Raw genomic sequence first — 27,452 nt, 5'->3', positions numbered from 1 at the left:
GGAAGGGAGGACTGCACTGCTTACAGCCCGCTCCGGCCGGAGACCACGGCTGGCTTCCAGTCCGCCAGTGTGGAGGGTGGACAACATGCAAACCGAGGTCTCCTGCTGCCCAGTCACCCGCACCCCCAGCCCCCGTGACGTCAGTCAGTCAGATCCAGGTCCCGAAAGACCCTTCTGGACCAGCCTGGGCCGCAGCTGAGAGAACAAGGCCCACACAGGGTTTGGCGGAAATCCGAACGCATCCACAGAGAGCCCTGTCGCCGCCCCCCCCCAACCCCCCGCCCAGAGGAGCCCCCAGCCGCTCCAACTCTGCATCCCTCAGGTGACGGAGGACAGAGTTCCAGGTGGACTGGGGACACGGTCAGCCCAGCCCCGTGGGGCAAATTCACCGGGCCTCACGCGGGAGACCCATCTGTCAGCCATGCTGCTTCACGGTTTCACCTTCAGTAGCACGCGGTTACTCAAAACACGGTGCTGCTGAGGCTCAAAGTAAGGTAAGTCCTCCCCCTGCTTCCCGGGTGCAGCAGGGCGGGGGGCGCAGAGCCTGTCGGCCGGACCTGGGTCTGAATCACATCTGCACCGCGTGTGAGGTGGCCGGGGCCTCGCCTCACCTCTGTTTTTCCCTCTGCAAACTGGGATCGTGACAAAAGCTACTTTTGAGAGTCGTGGAGGGTAAATCAGGCGGTGCCGTTAAGCAGTCGGTGGAGCGAGGGCGTCACACACAATCCTAGCTACCCGCCCGGCTGGTGCCACCTGGCTGCCTCCACTGCCCAGGCCACGGCAGGTGCGCCCCCACCCAGGGGAGGCGGGCTGCAGGTGGAGTGGCAAGGAGCCCCCCTTAACTTCCCGGGACCCACCTAACTCATCAGAGCCCGCTTTGTTCGCCACGAGCACCGGGGTGTGAGAGGCGCTACCACGGTGTGGCCGGAAGGTGCCTGCCTCTCCCCATCCCCGCCCTCCATCCAGAGGCTCGACCCTCCAGAGTGGGGATGGCGGGCACGCACGCACACAAGTTAAATGGACAAGCGCTTCCTTGAAATCCCAGCGTGAGGAGTCAGGGCGTGGGTGGCTGGCTGTGACACACAGACACGTACCCAGGCGCGAGGCCTTCAAAGCCGCCGGTCTCCTGGCCGGCCCTGGCTTGCTCAGGGCATGCGCGCTGGGGCCGGCGGGGGCTGTGGGCTTGGCAGAGGCCGTGGAGGGACTGTCCGCGGTGAGGGGGGCCGGCCTGCTGGCGCCCGCGGCCGTGGCCGAGCTGGAGTTCCCCGGCACGGGTTCTATGGGGGGGATGGGCTTCCCCAGCTTGCTGTGCAGCTTGAAGACCTGGAACAGACCCAGGTCCCCCCTCAGGCCTTCTCTGGGCCTCCTCGGCCTTCCTGAAGAGACGGGAAGAACACCTAGGGGGTGTGCAGGGCCGGGAGCCTACGGAGGGGAGGGCGCCGCTCCCACCCCGGCCCCCAGTGACACGCCCGGGCTCTCCGGCCCCACTCCTTCTAGAAGCTCCTTCCTGCTTCCAGGCCCTACCAGTCCCGCGCAGGCAGGACCTAGAACACGTCAACACCCTGTGCTGCCTACGCCCACCCCCCTCCAAATGGCACTGGCTCGGGCCGAAAGGGCCATTTTCTGCAACCCCAGCGCCAGCCCCGGGCCCGGCCCGGACGGGACACAGTGCGTGTGGCGAGATGTGTGGCCAGAGGCCACTGCTAAGATGTCCACGGACACACTCCACCTTCTTCAGGGATCCTCGGCACCCCCCGGCCCCCCGTCAAACGTACTTACTGGGAGGACTGACTACCACCTGCAACGTCCTCACGCCAACCGCCTCTCCCTCCGTCAACCACCGTGTTCGCCTGGGTCTGAAGCTCGCGGCTCAGACCCGCCCCCGCCCAGAGCTGGCTGCAGGCTCTCCCGGACCCGCAGGACAGCCCACCCTTCCGGGGCCCCGGTTCTCCCGCCTGCACCCCTGCGCGGCCAGGCCTGGGCATCCCCTCCCCACCTTCCTCCACCCGCTTGCTTCCCCTCCTCCACGGGTCGCCCTCTCCTTCGAGAGGTTTGTGGGTTCCCTCACGCCTTTGAGAGCCTGCCCCAGCCACGCTGGAGACAAGGCTCTTGAGGAGTGCAGGGGAGAAGACGGGTCCCGCGGTGGGGGGCGGGAGGAGGGCCAGCCGTGAGGGAGGGCACCTGGAGGAGGTTCCCTCCTAACCCTCCTGCTCAGTAACTATGCGGCCTGAAGCTGGTTCCCCAGGAACGTCCCCTCCCGCCCTCGGCACACGCCCCCTGTGACCAGAGTCACCTTGCAGGTTACCACCACCACCTGGGAAGGGGGCTGCTTTTCCAGAAGCTCGCTGTGCAGCACGGGAAGAGCAGACCCCCGGGGGAGAGGCAGGTGTGTCCCGACCTTCCCTCAGGTGGGGATCCCATCAAGTCTCTCCATAAAAGGACGTACTATGTGCATTCTGAAGGCCGCACAAAAATGCTGATGTTAAAATAGGAACATGGGGCACCTGGCTGGCTCCATCGGTTAAGTGTCCAACTTTGGCTTAGGTCAAGATCTCAGGGTTTGTGAGTTCGAGCCCACATCTGCTGACAGCACAGAGCCTGCTTTGGACCCTCTGTCTCTCTCTCTCTCTCTCTCTCTGCTCCTCCCCTTCTCTCTCTCTCTCAAAAGTAAAATACAAAAAACCATAAAATAAATAAAATAGGAATACATATCGAAAGCACTGATGTTAAATAATTTCATATCACTTAAAACATTGCTATTATAATTGACATTAAAACTTAGCATTTTAGGGGCACCTCTGTGGCTCAGTCAGCTAAGCGTCCACCCTCGGCTCAGGTCATTATCTCACAGCTCGTGAGTGTGAGCCCCGCGTGGGGCTCTGTGCTGACAGCTTGGAGCCTGGAGCCTGCTTGAGATTCTTTGTCTCCATCTCTCTCTGCCCCACCCCACCCCCACTCGCACTCTCTCTCTCTCTGTCTCCAAAATAAATAAACATGAAAAAAACCTTTTTTTAAACTTAGTGTTTTCATCGTATTAGTTTAATTTGACCCATTTATCTTTAAAAAGCAGAACTTCAAATGGAACACGTAGTTGATGCCCTCAACACACAAATGCTTATTTCCATAAACACGTAAACACACCTACAGCCCAGAAGGTTCCCTCTGGGGTCCGGGTACGAGGCCCGGGCACCGCTCCATGCTGTCGTCCCACAGGCGGGGTGACTTTAACAGCAGGGAGCTGTCTGGCTCCTGAGGAAAAGCTCCTTGCCTTTGGCGGCCGCCCCCTCCAGCCACCGGGCTGTCGCCTGGGAGGATTCCTACCTTCTGGTGCTTGGCCCCCCGGATGTGAGCGGCGTAGGCGTCTGCCCCAGTGCAGGACACGGCGCACAGGCCACAGCGCAGCTGTGTCTGCGCCCTGCTCGGGCTGCCGTCAGGCCGGGTGCCCATCTTCTGAGCCGCCTGTTTCTTCCTGTGCTTCTGCCCTTCTAGGTGCTCGACGTAGGTCTGCAGGCAGAGAGGGAGAGCGGCCTGAGGGGCGTGTGTGCGGTTGACTCGCGGGGGAGGCGGGGGCCTGTGGCCCCCTCCCCGTCCACCGGCCACCAAGCCACTTTATTAAACCCCGTCAACAGGCTCAGAAGCTCAGGCTGAAAAACGTCAGGTTTCTTTTTCTTTCTCTTATCTGAAAATCAATAAGCAAGTGTCCTTGAAGAAACACACACGTGGTTTCAGAGGCTTCTCCGAAGGAAAACTCTGGCTGTTCAGAATCTGACCTCGGAAACCACTCAAGGACACACACGACTGCAACAGCAAGGGCCCGTTTCCTCGTTGGAGCGCGGCTACGAGGGGTCCACGCGAGGGAGGTTGCCAGGACTCACAGGCCTGAGCCCAAAGGATCTGGCGGCGTCTGGCAAGTGACTGGAGTCCTCCCTGGGAATCCTGAGGACGAGGCCGGCCGCAGCGAACACCCCCAGGGTGGGCCCGCTAAAGCAACGTGCTCTGACCATGCCAAGGGTCAGCATGCCCTGCAGGGAAGAGATCTCGGGGAAACCCACGCACGGGCTGGTTCGGGGGCAGGTGGGAAGCGGGGACAGGAGCAGGAGGGGACACTCTCCGGAACACAGGAAACCTGTGAGCATTTACCCAAGCAACAGCAGGTGCGCACGCGTGCACACACACACACACACACACACACACACGGTGAAAGCCTTGGGGCAGAGAAGAGTCTAAAAGGACAGAGCCCACTCCGGCCTGCGATCCCCACGCACCACCCTAGTTAAGCCCCGCGGCTGCCCACAACCCGGGTCTGACCTCTAGCTCCATCGCCACAGCAAGTGCGAGTTCCTGGGTGCCCGGCCCCCCCTGAGCCCCTGGCCTTCCCCTGACACGGGGAGGCGGTGATGCTGCAGTGGAAGGACAGAACGGCCGGCAGAACACGCTGCAGAGCTCCGAGCTCAAAGCGACAGGACGCGTTTGCAGTGGCCGTGTGGCTACCGGACTCCTCGCCATAAACGCGTGCGTCGTGTGTGAAGAGAGACAGGGAGACAAAGCAGGGAGGAGTGCTGGGAGAGGTCCCTGTGCCCCTGGCTGCATGGTCACCTGGGCCGCCCCAGGGGGAGAGGCTACGGAGATGGACGCCCGGAGGACAGGCACCAGTACTGCCCGGGCCGCGGGAGGCCAGCTGACGGAGCTCCACACACAAGGTGATAGAGTGGCGGGCGGGGGTGGGGAAGGGCCAACTCAGGAGCCCGACGTGGCTGCGGAGGCGGGAGCCGGCCCAGGTGACAAGGTCACACTGAGCAAAATGCACGCACACGTGCAGGTGAGGACAAGCACAAAGAGAGTGCCGTGGGGGCGCCCAGGGGGGCCCGGCTGGTTCAGCGTCCGACTCTCGATTTCGGCTCAGGTCACGATCTCACGGTTCTGGAGTTTGAGCCCCACGTCGGGCTCCGTGCTGACAGCGTGGAGCCTGCTTGGGATTCTCTCCGCTAGTCTCTCATGAACTCTCTCTCTCTCTCCCTGTCTCCCTCTCGTTCCTGCATGCGTGCACACACGCTCTCTCAAAATAAACGTAAAAATAAATAAATAAAAAGAAGACAGAATTAGCGCATTGCTCTCTGTCAAGATGGAGCCCCAGCATCTGGTGACCTTTCCAGAGCGCCAGCTGGGTTATCTGTGAGCAGGGCCGGGGGGCGTCCCTCTCAGACAACAGCACACACACACGCACACACGAGACACACGCACACGCGCACAGAGCACACACACCCTTGCTCCCGCCCACCAGGCACCCTGCTCCAGGTGCACCTTTGCTCGAGCAGCCCTGCGACGAAGGTGCATCCCACCCCCAGGCCTCTCGGAACTGCCCCTGCTGCACCCGTGGCGGCTCGCAGGAGGCGGTGCTGCCTGCCTCTGCCCGTGCTCCCGCCGCCAGCGGTCAGCACTGCGCCTGCCCTCGTGTCCTCCACGAGCGCGCCGGAAAGGCAGTTCTGATGCGCCCGTGTCACCGCCAGTTCCGGAACAGGACACCCCTGACGTGTGGCTACCCAAGGCGGCAGGACGGTCCCCAGGAAGGTCCCCAGGGCCTGCTCGGCGGGGGGTGGAGGGCAGCTGACCTGGGGGCCGGCGCAGCTGATCTTGCAGACGTCACAGTAGTGAAGCAGGGGCTGCCTGGGGCCACCCTTGGGCTTCGGGGGCTTTCCGGCCAGGCTGCCGGCAGAACCGGCCCTGGGGCTGTTCCCGGGGCCGCCCCACACGGAGCCCGTGGGCTCTGGGAGCTGGGGGGGCGGCCGGGGGGGCGGCGGTGAGGGGCCGTGAGGACCGGTTGCCCAGCGCTCGGTCAGGTCACAGCTCGGGTGGCTCGGTCCTAGGAAGCAGAGAGCAAACCCAGACGGGGCGCCGGGTTGGCTGTGGCGCCTCTTCAGGAACGGCCTGTGCGCGCACGGAAATGCACCCTACCTGCGTCCAGGGCAGACATGGGGCTGTAGGAGGTCGGGGTGTAGGAAGGCAGGGTGGAGACGGAGGCCGCGGGCAGAGCGCTGGCGGCCGGCAGGCGGGTGTCGTTCTCCGTGCAGCTCAGGGCCAGGGTGCTGACTGGCTGTCCTGGGTTAGCGGTGGCCGCCTGCTGCAGGGGCCGCGCTGGGCCGTACCCACCGCCGGGCCAGACACGCGTTCCTTTAGTCCCTGAGGGCAAACAAAACCTCTCTGCAAAGCCACCCCTCTGCCCCCAACCTCCCCCCTCCCAGCAGTGGGAATCCCGGCCCCCCGTAGCCGCGGCAACGGGCCTCTCCCGCTGCCTAGAACCAGCATGGTCCCGGGTGCTACTGGCCTCGAACTTCCTGGAAGTCTCGGCTGCGGCTGGAGGCCGGAGCCCCGGCCTCTCCCACCCCTCAAGTCCAAGTCCTCGGCAGAACCCCCCTCCTTCCAGATCTCCTTCGGCGCATATTTGAGGAGGCAGCCCTGACAGTCACACGACCCCTGGACCTCCTACGAATTGGGCAAGTTTAAAATGTGGCTCTGCGGCGGCTGCTCCCACGGTGAAGCCGGCGGCCCCTTACAGAGGCCCACCTGGCTGGCACGGCACGGCCGAGGCCGGGAGCCGAGGCTGGCTGGCAGCGGGCAGGGGATCCTGTTTGTTCTCGTAGCTGCCGGCATCCGTCGCTGGTTCGCGGCTGTAACCGTCCTGAGAGGGGGTTACCCCGCAGAGACACGGAGCAGGGAGAGGGCCCCTCAGGGCAGGGGCAAGGCGTGCCCTCGGCGGCCCCACACGCGGCTCACGTTCACAGTTCCTGAGCTCCGACTCTGACGGGCCGGTTCAGGAGCTGGGGACGCAGCGACCAGCGAGCTGGACGTGGCCGCTCTCGTGGAAATGTTGACGTCTGAGGGCAGAAGCGCTGTGGGCAATGCCCAGCCTGAAACAGCTCGCACGGGAGCAGCGCAGGGAGGGTGGTACGTGAGGACGTGGGGACAGGGTTCCCCGCAGGGTCAGGACACAGAGGCCCCCACGTGGAGCCAGCTGGTGGGCTTGCAGAAGACGGAGGCGGTCAGAGCAGGGGACTAGGGGCTGGGGTGACAGCTGGGGCCAGGGACTCAGGGAGGGTCTGGGTGACGTGCAAAGGAGCCTTCGGGTCGTCACGTGGAACGGGACCACGGGCAGGTGAGCGTGAAAGCAGGGGTCAGGAGTGGGCCCTGGGGGCAGGCAGGAGCTCGGGGGACGGGCTGCGGGGAGAAGCCCCAGAGGCCTTGGGGAAGCAAAGGCAAGGGACAGAGGAAGAGGGCGGAGCCGAACAGAGCGAGCTCTGCCAGCGGGGCGGCCCGTGGTGCCGTTTGCTGATGTTAGAGGGGACGAGCGGTGGGCGGCAGAGGCCCGGGGGTCTGGACCACGTCCGGCACGGGACGTGCTGGAAGTTCCGAGCGGCTGGATCTCCGGGCCCAGAGAAGGGGTCGGGAAGATGGCAGCGGCAGCACCGGAAGTGCCAGATGAGCTCACGCTCGTCCCCTGCTCCCGGTCACAGGCAGGGACAGGAGCGCGGGGAAGGGACGTCTGTGCGCCCGACTGTCTGCCAGCGCGGGCCACCCGCTGCACGCTCCCACTCGACGCTACCCGCGGCTTCAAAGGCGAGGTGCCAGTGAGAGAGAGGCCGGGCTGGTACCTGGTAGGAGGGAGCGGCGCTGGGCGCTGGGGCAGGCTCCGGGGGCCGGCTGGGGCAGGGCTGGTACCCGCCACACCCCGCCACGCCGACAGGCCCGGGGGGCTGGGCGGCCGCGGGAAACGTCGGGGTCGCAGCAGGTCCCGGGGCGAGGCTGGCTCCGGTGGCGGGGAGGGGAAAAGCCATCGGAGGCTGGGCGCTGGAACCACAGATAAACACAGGAGCCGGCTGCATCACGGAGTTCTGCGAACGCCTTCGTGGAAGCTCGTAAGTTCCGTCGGACCCTGAACGTCGGCTGCTCGGGATGCCGACAGTAATTCTGTACTTTCTCTACCTACTAGCCTTTGTTAAGACCTTGCTAAGAGAGCAGGCTTGGTTTTAAGCACTTTTTACGAAATAACACAATGTCATTAACACCTCTGTGCGTTGGGGACCCTCCTTGCCCCCGTTTTACAGGTGAGGAAAACCGAGGCACCGTAAGTGACAAAGTCAGGGCCTGAGCCCACTGGTTGACTTCTCGGCTCATCTGTGCGGGCAGCAAGCTTTATCTGGACATCGACATTCTTCTGAGAAAGCTAGACTTGAACGGTATTTTGTAACCAAGGAGCCGATGGATCCCCCAATTATTGAGATACAGAAAATCAGTTAACACGAAACTTAAAACTCTTAGTCACGAGAACGAGTTTCACTGCCGGCTTGCACTGCAGGACGCACAGCACTGAGGCCTTTGTCCACACCACCTCCCTCTCCCCTTACTGCCATTGAGAAGGCGCCACTGTGACCATCTGTCCCGTTTCTGAATGAGGAACCTCTGAGGACACAGGTCAAGTGCTTGATCCAGACCCAGATCTCTGTGACCCAAGCGCTCCCACTCTGCTAAACATCATCCTCAAAGGTAACAGTCCGTTTGTCTGACAGGAGCAGCATCAGAGGTTTTAGCCAACACCCGTATGGATCACAGAAGAAAGCTGCCGCAAAGCCAGCCGGGGATGAGGCAAGGCTCCAGGGCAGGGGGTCCCAAGGACAAAGGCACTGCGGCCAGCACTGCTCGAGCCCCTGGTACTTCCGCACACATTCTGGACCAAAGCCAGGCATGCGGTGACGGCTCCTGTCCCTCTAAGTGGCTTGCTGCCCAGCTGGGACGACGCACGGAGCGCCCTCCAGGCCGAGCAGAATGCTGAGCGTCAACCACGCAGAGTAGAGTGCAAAGGTTCCTCGCGGGAGCTGGGGGCCAGCGGAGCCTGGTGCGTCACCCCCACCAGGCACCCGCCCTCTCCTCACTGGCATCCTGGCAGCCAGAAGGGTCCTCTCACAGTGCCCCCCCCCCCCCCCACCGCATCCCCTCCTGTCAGATGTCACCTCCTCCAACGAGCCCTCCCCGAGTCAGTCTAGGACAGGGGCAGTACTCTGTCCCCTCGCCCTGCTGGGGTTTTCTTCCCAGTGCCACCCGATCGTCTCCGTCCCTCCCCCGCAGGAACAGCAGCATGTCCCGAGGTCTCTCCCAGCACAGCAACAGCATCGGACACATAGCAGGTGCTCAGTAAATACAGACGCGGAGCGTGAGCTTACAGGCGTCCCCCGGGGCACGTGTGTGGGAAACAGGCAGGTGGGGGCGGCCCCTGCGGCTCCCACCTACGGCACGCTCCTAGATTCGATCGGAGGCAGTGTCCTGGACCCTCCGGTGCCCCGCGGGCCACTCCCAAGTGCAACGCCACTGTCCAAACAACTCGGAATCCGCAGCTCTACAGCAAAAGTAAAACCCAGCTGGAAGCCAACCCCCCAAGGTAACCACTTGTTTTCGTTGCTCCCGGGAGAGCAGCAGCACCCTACCCATTAGGAGGAACAGTTCGGCTCAAGTCAGCCACTTGTAAGATTTTCGCTTCTCGGCCTACCGTTTTTACAGACTTTCTTGGTCCAAAAGCAGATCAAGTGGATGCCTGACCGGCTCTCTGAATCCCCTCGGTGCCGAGACTTCTTTATCACAAAACGTTTCAAACAAAGAACACGGCGCACACCGCTGAGGTGCGATGAGCGTTGCTATTTTGCCACATTTGCTTCCAAGTTTCTTTCAACAGCGAGAACTCAATCCCCCCATCAGATCCCCTTCCCTCCCTGCCGCGACCGGCCATGAGCTTTGTGCTTTTGCCACATTCGAATTGAGTCTTCATACAGCACTGTCGCTTTTCAGTGTGATGCTGTGTGTAAAGCTACGTCCTCGTTACTCATCTGACCCTGCGACCTGCCTCCCCCCACCCCGACACCCCCCCCCAGGCCGTCTGGAAGGAACCCGGATGGAGACAAACACCTGTGCTTCCTTCATTCGCAACTGTTAGGTCCCCTACTGCCCTTCTACTTGGGCTAGACGGCCCCTGACCCGGCCCCACATCTTAGAGCTGCCACTGTCCAACACACCAGCATTGGCCACACGTGGCCCCGATGCACTTACAACACGGCTCAGGCGACGGAGGAATGGAATTCAAATGTAGTTTAATTTTTTTTAATTTTCTTAATGTTTACTTATTTTTGAGAGGCAGAGAGAGAGACACACAGAGTGTGAACAGGGGAGGGGCAGAGAGAGAAGGAGACACAGAATCCGAAGCAGGCTCCAGGCTCCGAGCTGTCGGCACAGAGCCCGACGCGGGGCTCGAACCCGGGAATGGTGAGATCATGACCTGAGCCGAAGTCAGACGCTTAACTGACCGAGCCACCCAGGCACCCCAAATGTAGTTTAATTTTAACTAATTTGGGTTTTTTTTTAATTTTTTTTTTTTTAACGTTTATTTATTTTTGAGACAGAGAGAGACAGAGCATGAACGGGGGAGGGTCAGAGAGAGGGAGACACAGAATCCGAAACAGGCTCCAGGCTCCGAGCTGTCAGCACAGAGCCCGACGCGGGGCTCGAACCCACGGACCGCGATATCGTGACCTGAGCCGAAGTCGGACGCTCAACCGACTGAGCCACCGAGGCGCCCCTAACTAATTTGGGTTTTGAGAGCCACACGTGGCTAGTGGCTACCATGGTGGAAGGCACAGATATAGAACATCTCCTTCATCATGGAAACTCTGATGGGGCAACGCTGCATTAGAAGGCCCCACCTAGGGGCACCTGGGGGGCTCAGTCAGTTGAGTGTTCAATTTTAGCTCAGATATGATCTTGCGGCTCATGGGTTCGAGCCCCACGTCGGGTTCTGTGCTGATAGCATGGAGCCTGTTTGGGATTCTCTGTCTCACTCTCTCCACCCCTCCCCTGCTTGCACTCTTTCTCAAAAATAAATAGACACTGGGGCGCCTGGGTGGCGCAGTCGGTTAAGCGTCCGACTTCGGCCAGGTCACAATCTCGCGGTCCGTGAGTTCGAGCCCCGCGTCGGGCTCTGGGCTGATGGCTCGGAGCCTGGAGCCTGTTTCCGATTCTGTGTCTCCCTCTCTCTCTGCCCCTCCCCCGTTCATGCTCTGTCTCTCTCTGTCCCAAAAATAAATAAAAAACGTTGAAAAAAAAAAATTTAAAAATAAATAGACACTAAAAAAATGTTTAAAAAAAGAAGGTCCCACACATCACAAACGCACACACCTTTACTAAGCACACAGGGATCTCTGTCCCCACCTGCTTTAGTGACTAACCCGGTTCAGGCCCTGGGGAGACCGTTCTCCCCACTTCTTGCTCTATGACATGAAAGGAAAATATGGCCCTCACACACACACACAACAGAATATGATCCAGTCTCCGAAAGGAAGGACGTCCTGCCACCTGCCACCACGTGGACAGACCGTGAGGACGCTGTGCACAGTGACAGAAGCCAGACACAGAAGGACACGTCCTGCATGACCCCACTCACAGGAAGTTCCTAGAGGAGTCCTGTCCACAGAGACAGACAGTAGACGGTGGGAGCCCCTGGGGTGGGGGGCAGCAGGGGGCAGGGAGAGTCAGCGCTTCGTGGGAACAGAGTCCCGGTTTGGGGAGACGGAAAGTTCTGGAGCCGGGTGGTGGGGGTGGCTGCACAACAGCGTGTGTGTGCCTGACGCCTCTGAGCTGTGCACTCAGAGACGGTGAGTTTTATGTTGTATTTATCTCGCTACGACAGTAAGAAAAAACAAAGTCATGAGCACTAGCAGTCATTCCCCATCTCGACCCACATGTTTTCCTAACATTAATAAAAAATTTTTAGTATTTTAAGAAACTTTTTAGAAACACATGAAAAATTACGTTGCTTTCCCCACGTTTTACACTCACTCAGCATCTTTGGTGAAAATGCACCTGTTTTGAACCCTTGGGCTTTACCCACGTCTCCTGGTTAGAGCCTTACCTCAGCCTTTCTCCACTGGGGTTCCAGCAGAAATGAAGGCCTCGCGCCCCCGGGCACCCGTGTGGGTAAGAATGCACACCCCTCTGAGGATCCGTCCCTGCGGGGACTCAGGCTCTGGACGCCGCCCCGTCATGTGCTCTGCAGTCCAGAGGCAGAAGCCTGACGGGAAAGGGGCCGTGTTCCTTTGCCACGGCTGCCGTTACGCACAGTGGCTCAACCACCAGGTATTCATTTTCCCACAATTTTACGGGCTGGAGGGCCAAGACGAAGGAGTTGGCAGGCTTGGTTCCTTCCGAGGTATCTCTCCCGAGCGTGCAGACACCGTCTCTCCCCCCGTCCTCACACGGTCGCCCCTCCGTGGGTGTCTGTGCCCTCGCCTCCTCTTACAAGGACAAGAGTCAGACCGGATCAGGGCCCACGTTTGCGACCGCATTTTGACCGAATCACCCCTTTAAGGACCCTCATCTCCAAATACAGTCACATCTGAGTGGGATCTTGGGGTTTAGGCCTTCAAGAGAGAAATTTTAGGGGGACACAAGTCAGCCCATCCATGACGGCTGCTTCAGGGCATTTCTGTAACAAACTCGAAAGGACATGAAAGTCTTGATTACTGCCAACATCATTCATGCTGAAACTGGGGCACCTAAGAGAAATATTTTACAGAATATAGACTCATTTCTGAATTAGTATGTCTTCATCTTATTTAAGACATCCAGGCAGCACTAGCCCATCAACAGCATGCCGGCACGCGCAAGAAATAAACTCAGTCATCTCTGCTGTTCTGCCAGCCACAAAACCCTTAGCCTCTTTGTTGTTGTTGCTAGAAAGGTATGTTTGTCAGGGTAGGTAGGATAAACATACCGTATGTAACTTTTTGCCAGCTTGGTTTGTAACGTTGCAATATTGAGACATCTGGCGAGCAGGCTTCCGTTCACGCTTTCCTCCCGGGGCCTCCCGAACTTCAAGGCTGATTACCTACTCGTCTGAATACATCACAGCTCACCTGCCTATCTTCCCGTTGGTAGATATTTACATTACGTGTCAGGTACGTATCGCTGAGTCAAAAATTATCCCATGATGTGGTTTCAAACAGTAGTATCTGTCTTCACGGTGTCTGTGGGCCAGGAATTCGGGACGGGCGTGGCTGGGCACCGGCTCACTGACCTTAGGAGGTTGCCAACTAGACGCTGGCCGGGACGGCATCACTGAAGGCTTGACCGGGGCAGCGGGCTGTGCGTCTGGAATGTTCCCTCACGCGGTTGGCAGTTCGGTGCTGGCTGTTCACGAGAGGCCTTGATCCTCCCGTGCGGGCCTCCCTGGCACTGTGTTCTTACGACGTGGCTACTGGCTCCTGCCAGAGAGAAAACCGAGACGCCGGGGGGGGTGGGGGGCGCCCAGGCCGAAACTGGACTTGTCGTGGCCCAGCCCCAGAAGTCGATCACACGGCCGAACGTGCCACACTCCGCTGGTGAGAACTGAATCACCGCATCTAAGCCACACTCCGGGGCAGAGGGTCAGGCCCTGACTTTTGACGGGAGGGGCATCAGAGAGTTCACGGGCATCTCTTTAAACCACCAAACATGATTTCCAACGTCTCTGTGCTAAAGCAATGCTGCAAGGTATGTTCCACGGACCTTCTCCACGTGTCTCCTTGTGCCGGCTTCCTGTCCAGCCCGGGGCCCCCACCACCTGCCCCCGAGCCCAGCCTACAGAATGGGGCCAGGATGGCCGCCCTAGACCCGCCCGTGTCCTTGCTTAACCGTAATGACTTCGTTAGAGGCCCTACCTCCAAATACACTCGCATGGGGGGCCGGGCTTCATAGGAGTGGGGCGGGGGCGGGGGGGGGGGCACAGTTCAGCCTATAGCACCACCTGAGCATCCTAAAACAGGACAAATCTTGTGGTGAGATTTTCTTGGTGACTCCTAATTGCTTACTGCATAAAACCCAGATTCTGCCTCACATCTGAGAGCCCTGAGCTCACCGTCCAGCCTCCTGTCACCCCACACATCCTGTGTCCCTCAGGACACAGGACAGTTTTCCTGTCAGCCCCTGTGCGCCTCTCCCATTTCGTTGTCCACACCTGGCCCTTCTCTCGGCCTGGTGGGCTGCATCCAAGCCCCACCCACCCAAATCCCAGTCACCCTTCCCTGCAAAGGCCTCTTCTGGCCTTGGGAGAGGCCGGGGGGGGGCGGCGGGGGGGGTTCCCACTGATGGCCGGGCGGCTGGCACACCCACCCTTCCTCCTTCAGGGCTCTACAAACACTTAAAGTGGGGCCATGCAGAGCAGTCAAGGGTAGTAAATGTTTGGTGACAAAGACCAAAGTGCTGGCTGTGACCCAGAAAGGGAACACTAGGCCCGCCTTATCCTGAACAACCCCACGACACCATGAGGACACCTGTTGGTGTTCATGGTCTGAGAGGATGGAGTGCCACCTTGCTTTTATGTAGCTAAGCGAGCCCCACAAAGGAGTGGGAGCGAGGGGTGTCCCGTCGGACTCAGGAAGGGCACACGCATCTCACACCCACTCTCAGGAGAGACCCGGCAGAGCCCAGGCGGAGAGCTATAGGGAGAAAGGACAGGGTTTTAAGCAAGGTTTGACAAGGGACAGCCACATCTGCCCACTGCCTGCTTCTGCGTGGCCCACAGCAGAGTGGTTTTCCCGTTTTCAAATGGTTGGAGAAAGTGAAAGGAGTGGCGTCTCGTGACACGTGACAACTATGTGAAATTCACATTTGAGTCAAAACCTGAAGTTCCAATGGCACACGGCCGCACCCACTTGTTCACGGCCTGTCCTGCAGTGGCTAGAGACCAGTAGCTGCCACGGACACAGTGCAGCCTGGAACGGGGACTGACTCTTCGCGTCCCAGAATTTGGATGTGGAAACCCCACCCCTCCGTGCGATAGCGTGAGAGGCAGGGCCTTTGGAGGATGAAGATTAGATGGCGTCATGAGGTTGGAGCCCTCGTGAGTGCCCTGGAGTCCCAGGGGAGACCGCTTCCCTGTCCCCACCTCCTCCGTGCAGGGGCCTTGCGTCCGCAGAGCCCAGCCCCGCTGGCTCCCTGGCCTCAGACGGCAGCCTCCACAAGCGGGGGATGTGTTCCCACTGCTTACAGGCGCCACCCCTCCCCCTCCATGGTACTTTGTTACAGCAGCCTGAACTCAGATACACAGAAAGCTGCAAGTATTTACTCTCTGGCCATTTACTCAAAAGGTTTGCCGCTTCCTGGCTGAAAACAGCAATTGCCTGGGGCACCGGGGTGGCTCAGTCGGAGAAGCGTAGGACTTCAGCTCGCGTCATGATCTCGTACCTTAGGCGTTCGAGCCCAGCATCGGGTTCTGTACTGACAGCTCAGGGCCTGGAGCCTGCTGCAGATTCTGGGTTTCCGCCTCGCTCTCTGCCTCTCCCCCCACTTGTGCTCTGTCTCTCTCTCTCTTTTAAAAATAAACATTCCAAAAAAATTTTTCTTTAAAACAGCAGTCGCTTATTTCACTTGTGATTGCGTAGGCTGGGCCGCCTTGCATCTGAGGTCAGCGGCAAGCAGGCAGGCTACTTCTAGAGGGCGGCTGGCTGCCGGATGGACACTGTGGCTCTCTCCACCTCCAGGGCCAGCCTTGCGTCCTTCCTGCGGCAGCGTTCCCGAGGTGGCAGGGACCTGGGCAAAGGTTCTAGAGGCCAAAGTCCAAGACCGAGGTGCTGGCAGATTCCATGTCTGGTGAGGGACGGTCTGCTGGTTCACACCACACACTGCCAACTTCCTACTGTGTCCTCACAGGGAGGGCGGGGCGAGGGCACTCATCCCATTCATGGGGGCTGCACCCTCATGACCTAACCCCTCCCCAGAGGCCCCACCTCCTAATACCATCACCCTGGGAAGTAGGCTTCAGTTCGGAATTGGGAGGGGGGGGTCAACTACAGCTGTATCACTCCCACTGCTGTCTGTTAACAAGACAAGGCACAAGGAAGCCCAGGTCCAAGGGCCAGGGAGCCCAACGTCATTTCTAGATGGGACGAGCTGCCAGGTCATGGCGGACAAGTGAGGACGTGAGAAGGAATGAAGGACAGGGACACTCTGGCAGCCAATCTGCCACACTTAGGAGACGAGTGAGCAGGAACACAGCTCACGGGAAAGAATCTCCACAGGCCCGGCCCGTAGGGAAGCTGAAATCCAGAGGAAGGGCCCTCCCCTGGGGTGATGCCACCCCTAGGGAAGGTGGAGTGATGCTGGGGACACCTGAGGTTGTCACGACTGGGGGTGCTCTTGGCACGAAGTGAGATGCCAGGGAGGCTGCTCCACACCCCACAGTGCCCACCCCAGAGTGACCACCCCGATGTCAAAAGCGCTGCTGGTAAATTCAGACCCGCAAAAACAGGTGAGGACACCACAGCTTGGGGACTGGCGACTGGCCTAGCACTTGGGCAGAAAAGCAGCCAACGGGGCAGCAGAGACTTGCCTCTCCCACCCAGACCCTTGCCACGGGTCCAAAGGAAGAGCACCCCACACTCCTTCTCAGGCTCCCCTTCATGGAAGGCCTTCGGTCATCTCATCCTCTCCCAAGTTCTAACAGCTTTCTTTCTGGCTCCTTTTAAGAAGCCGGCGAGGGGCGCCTGGGTGGCTCAGTCGGTTGAGCGCCGACTTCGGCTCAGGTCACGATCTCGCGGTCCGTGAGTTCGAGCCCCACATCGGGCCCCTGTGCTGACAGCTCAGAGCCCGGAGCCTGTTTCAGATTCTGTGTCTCCCTCTCTCTGACCCTCCCCCATTCATGCTCTGTCTCTCTCTGTCTCAAAAATGAATAAAAACGTTAAAAAAAAAAAAAATTAAAAAAAAAAATAAAAAAAAAAAGAAGCCGGCGAAGCTGGGACTTCCTCCCCTGTGGTTCCTTGGAAATGGCATTGTGCCTGCGATCCCCTGGGCTTCACAGGCCCCAGTTAAGAGTCCCTGCTGGAACGGGTGCACCAAAAAGCAGTCGTGGGGGTGAAGTGGCAAATTTTATGTGGGCCTGTGTGATGTGGCATGTCCCCGTCTCGGGAATTGTTTTTTTTTTTTTCTCTTTTTTCTGCCATGTGTGTGTGTGGTATTTTTTTTATTATTTTTTTAATTTACATCCAAGTTAGTTAGCATATAGTACAACAATGATTTCAGGAGTAAATCCCTTAATGTCCCTTATCCATTTAACCCATCCCCCCTCCCATAACCCCTCCTGTTTGTTTTTCATATTTAAGAGTCTCTTATGTTTTTGTCCCCTTCCCTGTTTTTATATTATTTTTGTTTCCCTTCCCTTATGTTCATCTGTTTTGTCTCTTAAAGTCCTCATATGAGTGAAGTCATGTGAATTCTTTCTCTGACTAATTTCACTTAGCATAATACCCTCCAGTTCCATCCACATGGTTGCAAATGGCAAGATTTCATTCTTTTGATTGCCGAGTAATACTCCATTGTGTGTGTGTGTGTGTGTGTGTATATATATATATATATATATATATACACACACCACATCTTCTTTATCCATTCATCCATTGATGGCCATTTGGGTTCCTTCCATACTTTGGCTATTGTCGATAGTGCTGCTATAAACATGGGGGTGCATGTGTCCCTTCGAAACAGCACGCCTGTATCCCTTGGGTAAATGCCTTGCAGTGCAATGGCTGGGTCGTAGGGTAGTTCCATTTTTAATTATTTGAGGAACCTCCACACTGTTTTCCAGAGTGGCCGCACCAGCTTGCATTCCCACCAGCAGTGAAAAAGAGATCCTCTCTCTCCGCATCCTCACCAACATCTGTTGTTGCCTGAGTTGTTACTGTTGGCCATTCTGACAGGTGTGAGGGGGTATCTCATGGTGGTTTTGATTCGTATTTCCCTGATGATGAGTGATGTTGAGCATTTTTTCAGGTGTCGGTTGGCCATCTGGATGTCTTCTTTGGAGAAGTGTCTATTCATGTCTTTCGTCCATTTCTTCACTGGATTATTTGGGTTTTTTTGGGTGTTGAGTTTGATAAGTTCTTTATAGATCTTGGATACCAACCCTTTATCTGACGTGTCATTTGCAAATATCTTCTCCCATTCCGTCAGTCGCCTTTTAGTTTTGCCGATTGTTTCCTTCGCTGTGCAGAAGCTTTTTATTTTGATGAGGTCCCAGTAGTTCATTCTTGCTTTGGTTTCCCGTGCCTCCGGAGACGTGTTGAGTAAGAAGTTGCTGCGGCCAAAGTCGAAGAGATTTTTGCCTGCTTTCTCCCTGAGGATTTTGATGGCTTCCTGTCCTACGCTTAGGTCTTTCATCCATGTTGAGTTTATTTTTGTGTCTGGTGTGAGAAAGTGGTCCAGGTTCATTCTTCTGCCTGTCGCTGTCCAGTTTTCCCAGCACCACTTGCTGAAGAGACTGTCTTCATTCCATTGGATATTCTTTCCTGCTTTGTCAAAGATGAGTTGGCCATACGTTTGTGGGCCCCTGTCTTGTGAACCGTACCAAGTTCTTTTTGCCATGGCATGGACCTCTCTGTGTCCTCACTCAGGCACCTCCATAGACTAAAATCCTACAAGCACAAATGAGACATTCCCTTCAAGCAAGATGGCAGAGAAGAGAGGCTGAGGCTTCTGCATGAGGACTGGGTTGGAGTCAGGTTTCAAGATTAGGAACTAGGAGGAGAGCCACAGCCCAGGGGGACGGGCATGGCACCAGAGCCAGACCACCCAACTTCCAGTCCCGGCTCTGCTCACTGGGGCCTGGAGCAAGTCACTTACTCTCTCCTACCCTTGGTTTACTAGCCTGTAAAATGGGAACACGCACCTCTTGAGATGGCGGGACAATTAAATAGGAGCTCATGTGCTATAGCACCTGGCACAGTCAGGGGCATAAAATGCATTCTGGGGTTGCCAGATCGGATTTTAACAAGACTAGAAATCAGGATTTTTGCAAAGTCTCCCAATTTTTATTTATTTCAATTTTTTTAAGTTTTTATTTATTTAAGAAATCTCTACACCCAATGTGGGGCTCAAGCTCATGACCAGATCAAAAGTCACATGTTTCTCTGACTGAGCCAGCTAGGTGCCCCAAAGTCTCCCAATTTTTAAATACAACCAGGGCACCTGGCTGGCTCAGTCAGTTAAATGGCTGACTCTTGATTTTGGCTCAGGTCATGATCTCCCAGTTTGTGAGTTTGAGCCCCACACTGGGTTCCGCGCTGTTTGGGATTGTCTTTTGCCCCTTCCCCGCTCATGCTCGCTCGCTCGCTCTCTGTCAATAAATAAACCTAAAAAAAAATAAAAAGAATGAACGCTAGCAACCAATTCAAAGAAAGCAAGCAACGGGTCCACCGCTCGGGTGGAAGAAAGCAGGCGTGAGAACAAACATCATGCACAGGCTGCCGCTTTTCAACCCCCGGTGGAGACCAAGGGTTGGGAGTGGTGGTTGAGGAACAGGGATAAGAAGCCACAAATCTGCTCTTGGTGAAGCCTCCCCTTAAGCCAGGACAATAAACTCTGTGCCGCTTCAGCTGGACGTCACCCGTCGTTCGAAGGGAGGGCGTGTCACCGCACTACACGGCCGAGGGCCACTGTCCCCACCACGAGGACGCCCTAACAAGGGCCTGGTTGGTGCCATCTGCCCAGGAGGGAGAAGAGCAGAGGCTGGAAGCTGGGGGGCGAAGCGCTGGGCACCTGCTGGCACAGGAGAAGCAGTAAGTCCCGGCTGGCACCCTTGTCTGGGTCCTATCTCCTCGTGGTTTTTCGGTCTAAATGTTTGTTTTGGGGAGATCATCCAGATGAGATTTTAGAAGGCAAGGCTGGCCAGACTCGCTGGTACCATTTTGCCCAGTCACCTAACGGAAGGGGACACCGAGGGCTGGAGATGTAAGGGATTTGTCTGAGGCCAAGTTCCCTGAGCCAGGGCTCTCTCCTGTGGGACACGCTCTTGCTTGCTCCTGAAAGGCCAACCGTAAAAGACATAAGGGACCTGGAGCGCAGACCTCGCTTCAGATTCAGAAGGGTGATCTGAGGAACCTACCGCAGGTAGCGAAGGGTCGTTCTGAGGTTGCTGTAAGGGTGATCTGTTACACACCACTTTCAATGGGTCATACTCAGTGGGAACACACACACACACACACACACACACACAACCAGAAACATGCAGGATCTGAGGGAAAAAATCAAGTGGAATAAAAGATTTTCCTGCAGTCACAGTGCTGAGAACCTTCGCTCAGTACCCTCCTTTCAAATCCTCCCAGAACAGGGGCGCCTGGGTGGCGCAGTCGGTTAAGCGTCCGACTTCAGCCAGGTCACGATCTCGCGGTCCGTGAGTTCGAGCCCCGCGTCGGGCTCTGGGCTGATGGCTCGGAGCCTGGAGCCTGTTTCTGATTCTGTGTCTCCCTCTCTCTCTGCCCCTCCCCCGTTCATGCTCTGTCTCTCTCTGTCCCAAAAATGAATAAAAAATGTTGAAAAAAAAAAAAAAATTAAAATAAAAAAAAAAAAAAAATTAAAATAAAAAAAAAAAAAATTAAAAAAAAAAAAAAAAAAAGATTTTGTATCTTCTTAATTTTTTAAAAGTTTACTTAAGTAACTTCCACACCCAACACGGGGCTTGAACTCAAGACCCGGAGATTAAGAGTTGCATGCTATGGGGCGCCTGGGTGGCACAGTCGGTTAAGCGTCCGACTTCAGCCAGGTCACGATCTCGCGGTCCGTGAGTTCGAGCCCCGCGTCAGGCTCTGGGCCGATGGCTCGGACCCTGGAGCCTGTTTCCGATTCTGTGTCTCCCTCTCTCTCTGCCCCTCCCCCGTTCATGCTCTGTCTCTCTCTGTCCCAAAAAAAAAAAAAAAAAAAAAAAAAAACGTTGAAAAAAAAAAAAAGAGTTGCATGCTCTACTGAATGAGCCTGCCAGGTGCCCCACGATTCTGATTTTTTAGCAGATTTTTTTTTTTTTAATTATGAAAGCCTTATGCGCCTTCTCGATGTGAAATGTCCGTTTCAGATCCAGATACCCCCGGAAAACATCTCAACGTCCTGGAAAGGGGTTTCATAAGCTAAATCCTTGGGCTCTTGAGAAGATGAGAGGATTTCATTCCCCAACCCCCAACTTCTTTAAACTGTGGTCAAGAGTCTCCAGCTCCAAATCAGGGCCAGCGTGGCTCCTCAAGGCAGGGCCACTGGGCTGCTCAACGTTCCTGAGGCAGGGACTCCAGGGACCGGTGACAGGAGCTTCCCCAGCCTCTAGGGTGAGCTGGATTCTGTGCCTGGCAGTGCAGCTCCCGGAATTCTCTTCCATCCCTTCTGCAAAGGAACATAGTCCCCACATGGAGGGTGGCTATGTGGTTAGCTCTTCAGTCAGGTGCTCAAGAACGCCGTCTTGACGATACTCTGCTGGGTCCTCCCAGAAGCAGCGCAAGTGAAACAAAGTCCAACCGGGGTTCAGGTGGCCACACCATTCTACTGCTGGGAGCCACGATGATGAAAGGCCAATGTTTGGGGACTGGCGAGGGGTCATCTGTGGCTCCAGCCTTCTCTTGCTGTGGAAGAACCTGCACGGCCACGTCTACACTGGTCTGACACACGCACCTCGTGTCAACAGGGGGAGGCAGGACTAGACAGCCAATCTGACGTTCTCCTGAGCCAAGTACAACAGACATCCACCTACCAACCCTGGATTCAAGCAATGTCTCAATGACATTTACATTGAGAAGAAGCCACTGGCTTCTCAAAAACATTCACTGCGAGGCTCTTGGATGTTATGGCTCATTTTGCTTCCAGAGAGCAAAACTCATTCAAGGAGTTAACCTGTCACCAGAACGGACTTTCCAAAATACGAAATGCTACAGAATCAAAGCAGAACAATTCTCGATTCTTTTTTTTTTTTTAATTTTTTTTTCAACAATACCTACCCCCCCCCCAAAAAAATCCCATTTCCCAAAATATTTACAAATGAAGTTTCCAGCTAAAAGATATCCAGCAACGTTAAAATTATCATATAACACAAGTATCGTCAGAAAGAGAAGGCGGAGAATTCCAGTTCCCCACGGGTGGCAGACACCCCGGTAGAAGGGACATAACTAGGGAGCAGTTACCAATCCATTAGACGTTGGGTGGTGCCAAACCTCTTCCTGTGAAGATTCTAAAGAATGTTCCACAAGTAAACAGCACGCTCCAGATTTACAATGCCACCGACACAGAAAAGACACGCAAAAAGCGTAAAAGAGGAGGCCTGGGCGGCTCGGTCGGCTGAGCATCTGACTCTTGATTTGGCTCCGGTCACGATCTCGCGAAGGTTCCTGAGTCTGAGCCCCTCATCGGGCTCTGTGCTGACAGTGTGGAGTCTGCTTGGGATTCTCTCCCTCCCTCCCTCTGTCCCTCCCCTGCACACGCACGCACTCTCTGAACGACAACCAGACGTCCAAGTGCCTCTTTCGGCAGGTCCCTACCGAGTATGTCAGCCTCGCTGAGATGGGCCTTTAAAAAGGCAACGGTAACCACATCTGACAGGAAGGTTCGTGCTGTTCCAGGGCCCATCAAGCCCACCCGGGAATAACTGGAAGGTGCTGCTCAGTGAAGACTTTTGTCAGGATTCCTCCAAACTGAGCTGGAGGCCCCCGCCTCCCCTCCCCGGGCCCCACTCCCCCGATGTCTAACGCAACCCTGCTTCTGGACACGGTGGCAGGAGTCCCACTGGCCCCTGAGGCAGCGACACCAGATTCTCCCTGGCAGCCTGTGCTCCTTGGACCCAAGCTCAAGAGACAGGTGGTGGGTCAGGTTTACTCTGGAACGTGTGGAGACCCACGAGGGGCATGCACGTGACAGACTGCTCTGAATCAGGCTGCAGCCACACCGGACGGAGCAAGGGGCAGGCGCGACCTTCCGTCTGCCGGCACCGGGGCTGCCTGCGCTGCTCTCCATGGTTGGCGTGGGCTCTGCTGCCTTTCCCAAGCCACGTGTTGCCTCTGGGAGAGATTTTTGAGAGAAATAGGTTGGGGTGTCGTTACCATCCTGGTGGCACCAGGCCAGACACTCCCTTGGCTTCCACGTTCCGGGGACGGTAGTTTTTTAAGATCTGAAGAATCTGGCCCCACAGCACAACGTGATGGGGACCCAAACGAGGGGGACAGGATCCAGGCCAGGAAGTGTAAAGAAAGGCAGTAACCTGGTCTCTGCCGGCAGGTCTCACCGCGAGGCTGGGTTCTGCCACCCCAATCACATCCGGGGTTCAGGCACAGCCCACCGTGGGGCAAAGGCACGGCCTCAGAGCCAGGCAGCCTGCTTCCCCAGCTGGACCCCACCACTTACCACCACGGGGACCCCACACCAGTCAGTGCGCCCAGAGCCTCATTCTCCTCATCCACAACACAGCCGCCGTAGTAACTACCTCAAAGGATTTCTGCGAGGATCCCCTGAGCAATCAAGCGCCTGGACTTACAGGATTCAAGAGCTGATAGCCAGCATTTTTATCATCACTAACCGGCTGGGATGGGGGCCCACCCATCAAACATGCTGCATTCCAAATGAAGGAATTTGGCCGATTAAAACGTACACCGCAAGCTTCTCTTGGTGAGAAACCAAGCATTACCCCAAATCCAGCAGCTGTCTCATTTAGACTTAACAAGAATGGGAAGGCACAGGTAGGCCGGCGTACTGCACAGGTGCGATGTTCACAAACCCGCTGAACGAAGAGGGAAATGTGACAATGGAGGTGTTGTTACAGCCTGTCCCGTTCCACCGGGATGGACCGCCAGCATACAGCTCGGAGTTCTAGACGTTTCCACTAGCCAAATGATTTAAAGCCACGCAGAACTTAGCTGGAGTTCTTGAACGGCTCGCACTGGAAGCTGCACTCGGGGCTCATGAGAAGCACTGCCAAATTCAATTTTCCACATATGGGATTAGTCCTTCACTGTGGGTCTCTGCAGCTCTAACTCTAACAAAACCTTAGAAGATTTAAAAGACCACCTAATATCCAATCAATGGAAATCATCATTACCAGCAGGTAACTTAAGTTTTTCGTATACCTTCAAAAGTGAATGTGCGTCCAATTCCTACTGACCACCAATTCAAAAAGTTCAGATCCCAACCCTAAGAACGGACAACGACGTGAGGAATATTCCCAGCCGGGGCTACAGTTATCAAGTTTAAAAGGCAAGAAAACTTACTCAAAACTCCTCTAAAAACTGTGGTCTTCACTTTGGCAATTTGTAAAACGGGCTTTGTAAATTCTGTCGTCCAAAAGCTACGATAAAGTTGATAGGCACTCCCAATATCTAATTAGTTTATCCATGGCACATTACCTAAGAAATACATACTCTAAAAGCAGCTGAAGGGTCTAAACAAAAGCCATTTGCCCCAAAAGAAAATGTGTAGTTAACTTAAAGTCATTCAGATAACGCAGGTGGTCTCTTTTCAAGATTTTGTGAGACTGGAATTTCTTCCGTTATGATCCCCATGTTTCAGTTTGTTAAATTTACACTTTTTTTTTAATAATTTATTTTTTTAAGCAATCTCTATTTCCAATGGGAGGCTCAACCCTGAGATCAAGAATCATATGCTCCACCCACTGAGCCAGCCAGGCGCCCCTACTCTTTTCTTAAATTTTTTTTTTTGACGTTTATTTATTTTTGAGACAGAGAGAGACAGAGCATGAACGGGGGAGGGGCAGAGAGAGAGGGAGACACAGAATCGGAAGCAGGCTCCAGGCTCCGAGCCATCAGCCCAGAGCCCGACGCGGGGCTCGAACTCACGGACCGCGAGATCGTGACCTGGCTGAAGTCGGACGCTTAACCGACTGAGCCACCCAGGTGCCCCGTCTTTTCTTAAAGAGTAACACATATTTGGGGCACCTGGGTGGCTCCGCTGGTTGAGCGTCAGACGTCAGCTCAGGTCACGATCTCACGGTTTGTGGGTTCGAGCCCCGCGTCAGGCTCTGGGCTGCCAGCTCAGAGCCTGGAGCCTGCTTGGATTCTGTGTCTCCCTCTCTCTTTGCCCCTCCCCCACTCACGCTCTGTCTCAAAAACAAATAAACATTTTTTTTTTAATTTAAAACATACTCTTGGAGAGAATTCTAAAACATAGAGTAATGTGAGGTTCTGTTCGGGGTAGTTTTACATCCTTTCCTGATACGTGAGCACACAATCACCTAAATCCTCAGAATGCAGACAGAATAGCTCGGCTAAAATGTGTAAGTTTTTAATTAAAATAAATGACAGAGGGGCGCCTGGGTGGCTCAGTCGGTTAAGCGTCCGACTTCAGCTCAGGTCACGATCTCGCGGTTCATGGGTTCGAGCCCCGCGTCGGGCTCTGTGCTGACTGCTCAGAGCCTGGAGCCTGTTTCGGATTCTGTGTCTCCCTCTCTCTGACCCTCCCCCGTTCATGCGCTGTCTCTCTCTGTCTCAAAAATAAATAAGCGTTAAAAAAAAATTTTTTTAAATAAAAAATTAAAAAAAATAAATGACAGAAACATCTGCTGAAGCCTGGCAATTACCAATTTTAACCATGTAAATAGCCCATTTCTCCTCTAGAAAGTAATGTCAACAGAACACGTAACATTCAAGGGATTTCCCACTCGTGACCCAGGGACGCACTGGAGAAAGAAACAGGAACGAGCGAGGAGGAAAAGAAAGAAGTCGCTGCCCAGCAGGCAGAGGGTGATGCCCTTCCAACAGCGGGCGCCTCCAGCAGCCTGGGGGGGCCAGTGGAGTCCTGCCCATGGGTGACGGAAGCAAGGAAGGACGGAACGAAATGAGACTCCGCTGCAGGAAACAGCGTGCATCCCCGCGCCGGCAGAACATCCACGACTGGCCACCCCACACCTCACAAGTCGCTCCCAGGGCAGAAAACACGGGGAGCACGCCCACCCTCCGCAGCCCTTATTTCCAAGCCCGGCGCTGTTTCCGTGTGATCCCAGAAGAAAGAACGCAGCAGCGTCGCAACGACGGGCTTGGGGGGGGGGGGGGGGGGTCGGCCCTCACTGTCCACCCCTCTACTTTCAACCAGCCGAAACCGAACCCTGCAGCAAGGCCCCCAGTGCAGCGCACACGGGTCTCTGGGGGGCCTGGGGGGCGGTGTGCACCCTCGCTTCCTCGGGATCTGGGAGAAACTGGCCCAGGAGCTTCAGCAGGCTGAGAGCGGAAGCCGACGCAATGAAAAGGATGGGCTGGGGGAGGGGGGGGAGGGGCAGCCCCGGGTGTCGGGTCTCGGGTCGCGAGTGTCAGGCTGAGACACGGAGACGGCAGAGATGCTCCAAGGAAAGGCCTTGGAGAAGGGCGTGCGGAGCGTACTTGTACACTTGGGGTACAGCACACCCCACGCGCTTCTACCTGCAGATCCCGCCTTCCCTGGGCTGCTTCCTATCCCTGCCCCCACCTCTCTCTTGGCTCCTCCCCCCCGCCCCCCAATGCGTGGGTGTCTGTACTTTACCAGACCGTAAACACGCAAACACCTACTCCACGGATGTTTTTAAGGTCTCGGGATCCTCTACCCCCCCCTTACTGTTCCCCTCCCCGGGAAGCCCCTCGTCCCCACCCTTCTATTGGGTCTCAGGGCTTCCCCCAAGTCTGCTCCCCCCACCCCCACCAAATCTCCACCTGACCCAATCAGGCCTCAATCCCCCTCGCCAATGTCTCCGCCTCTCCCTCCGGTCACCCGACCCCCATCAGGGGTCAGTACCCCCAAACCCCACCCCCCCCTGCCCCGCCAGGTGCCCTCCCGGGTCTGTTTCCTCGTAAATCAAGTCTCCGCTTCCACTCCCCACTCCTCCGCCAAGGTCCCCGCTCCACCCCCTGCCCGGCTCCGCGCCCGCGACGCGCATCAGCTCCCGCCTCCCCGCCCCCTCCCCCGCAGCCCTCGGGACCCTCCCCGGCCTCCGTCCCGGTCCCCGCCCCCGTCCCCAGGGGTCCCCGCGCTCCTGCCCTCCAGCTCTGCCCCTCGCCACGCCCGGACGGGTCCCCTCTCCGCCCTGGCTTCTCTGCCGGCCTCAGGGCCCGCTGCCCTCCCCACGTCAGGCCCGGCGCGGTGTCCGTGCCCCGACTGGCCCAGGGCCGCTCTCCCCTGACAGACACGGGTCCGCGGCTGCGCGGCCATCCCAGCTGGCGCAGGCCTCCCCGCCCGTGTCCCGCCTGGCTGCGGTCGGCGCGCGGCTTCCCCGGGGCCGGAGTCGGGCGGCGCGGGGGCCGTTACCTGTACGGAGGGCCGGCGCCGCGCGCGAAACCGGGGCAGCCACTCGCCGCCATCTTCGCGTCTCTGGTGCGCACGAGCCGACCCGAGGCGCGAGGGGAGGAGCCGCCGGCGGTGACGTCCCTGGGCCCCGCCCCCAAGCCGCGTGCCGCTCGCGCGGCGCCACGCGCCCCAGGCCCCGCCCCCCCGCGCGAAGCTCGCGCCTCCTCGCTTCCCATTGCGTCCGCGGGCTGTCTCCGCCTCGAGCCCCGCCCCTTCCCGGGGCCCCGCCTTCCCTCCGGCAGCTCAGCTTCCGGGGACTCTGCTTCGAGCCCCGCCTCTTCCCGGAGCCCTGCCCTCCTTGCAGCCCTTCTTCGGCTTTGGGG

General features: G+C 57.0%; 1 protein-coding gene across 5 annotated transcripts in view; it reads right to left on the bottom strand.

Annotated features, from left to right (window-relative positions):
- Window positions 1–27,210, bottom strand: part of ZFR2 (zinc finger RNA binding protein 2) — a 42,820-nt gene extending 15,610 nt beyond the window's left edge. For 4 of the 5 annotated variants that reach the window (XM_058728945.1, XM_058728949.1, XM_058728946.1 and 1 more), the window contains exons 1-7: window positions 27,091–27,210; window positions 7,647–7,842; window positions 6,562–6,676; window positions 5,953–6,177; window positions 5,610–5,860; window positions 3,322–3,504; window positions 1,095–1,323 (exon numbers count right to left, since the gene is read on the bottom strand). In XM_058728945.1, the coding sequence (XP_058584928.1) occupies window positions 1,095–1,323; window positions 3,322–3,504; window positions 5,610–5,860; window positions 5,953–6,177; window positions 6,562–6,676; window positions 7,647–7,842; window positions 27,091–27,143 (1,252 nt within the window). In that variant the 5' untranslated portion in view covers window positions 27,144–27,210. Of the gene's footprint in view, window positions 1–1,094; window positions 1,324–3,321; window positions 3,505–5,609; window positions 5,861–5,952; window positions 6,178–6,561; window positions 6,677–7,646; window positions 8,455–27,090 lie in introns of all 5 variants that reach the window. The other variant, XM_058728948.1, reaches the window with a different exon arrangement.
- Between the last annotated feature and the right edge of the window lie 242 nt (window positions 27,211–27,452).

This window comes from Neofelis nebulosa, chromosome 4, assembly GCF_028018385.1.
Source record: "Neofelis nebulosa isolate mNeoNeb1 chromosome 4, mNeoNeb1.pri, whole genome shotgun sequence".
NCBI lineage: Eukaryota > Metazoa > Chordata > Mammalia > Carnivora > Felidae > Neofelis > Neofelis nebulosa.
This window is presented reverse-complemented; position numbering and strand designations above follow the sequence as displayed.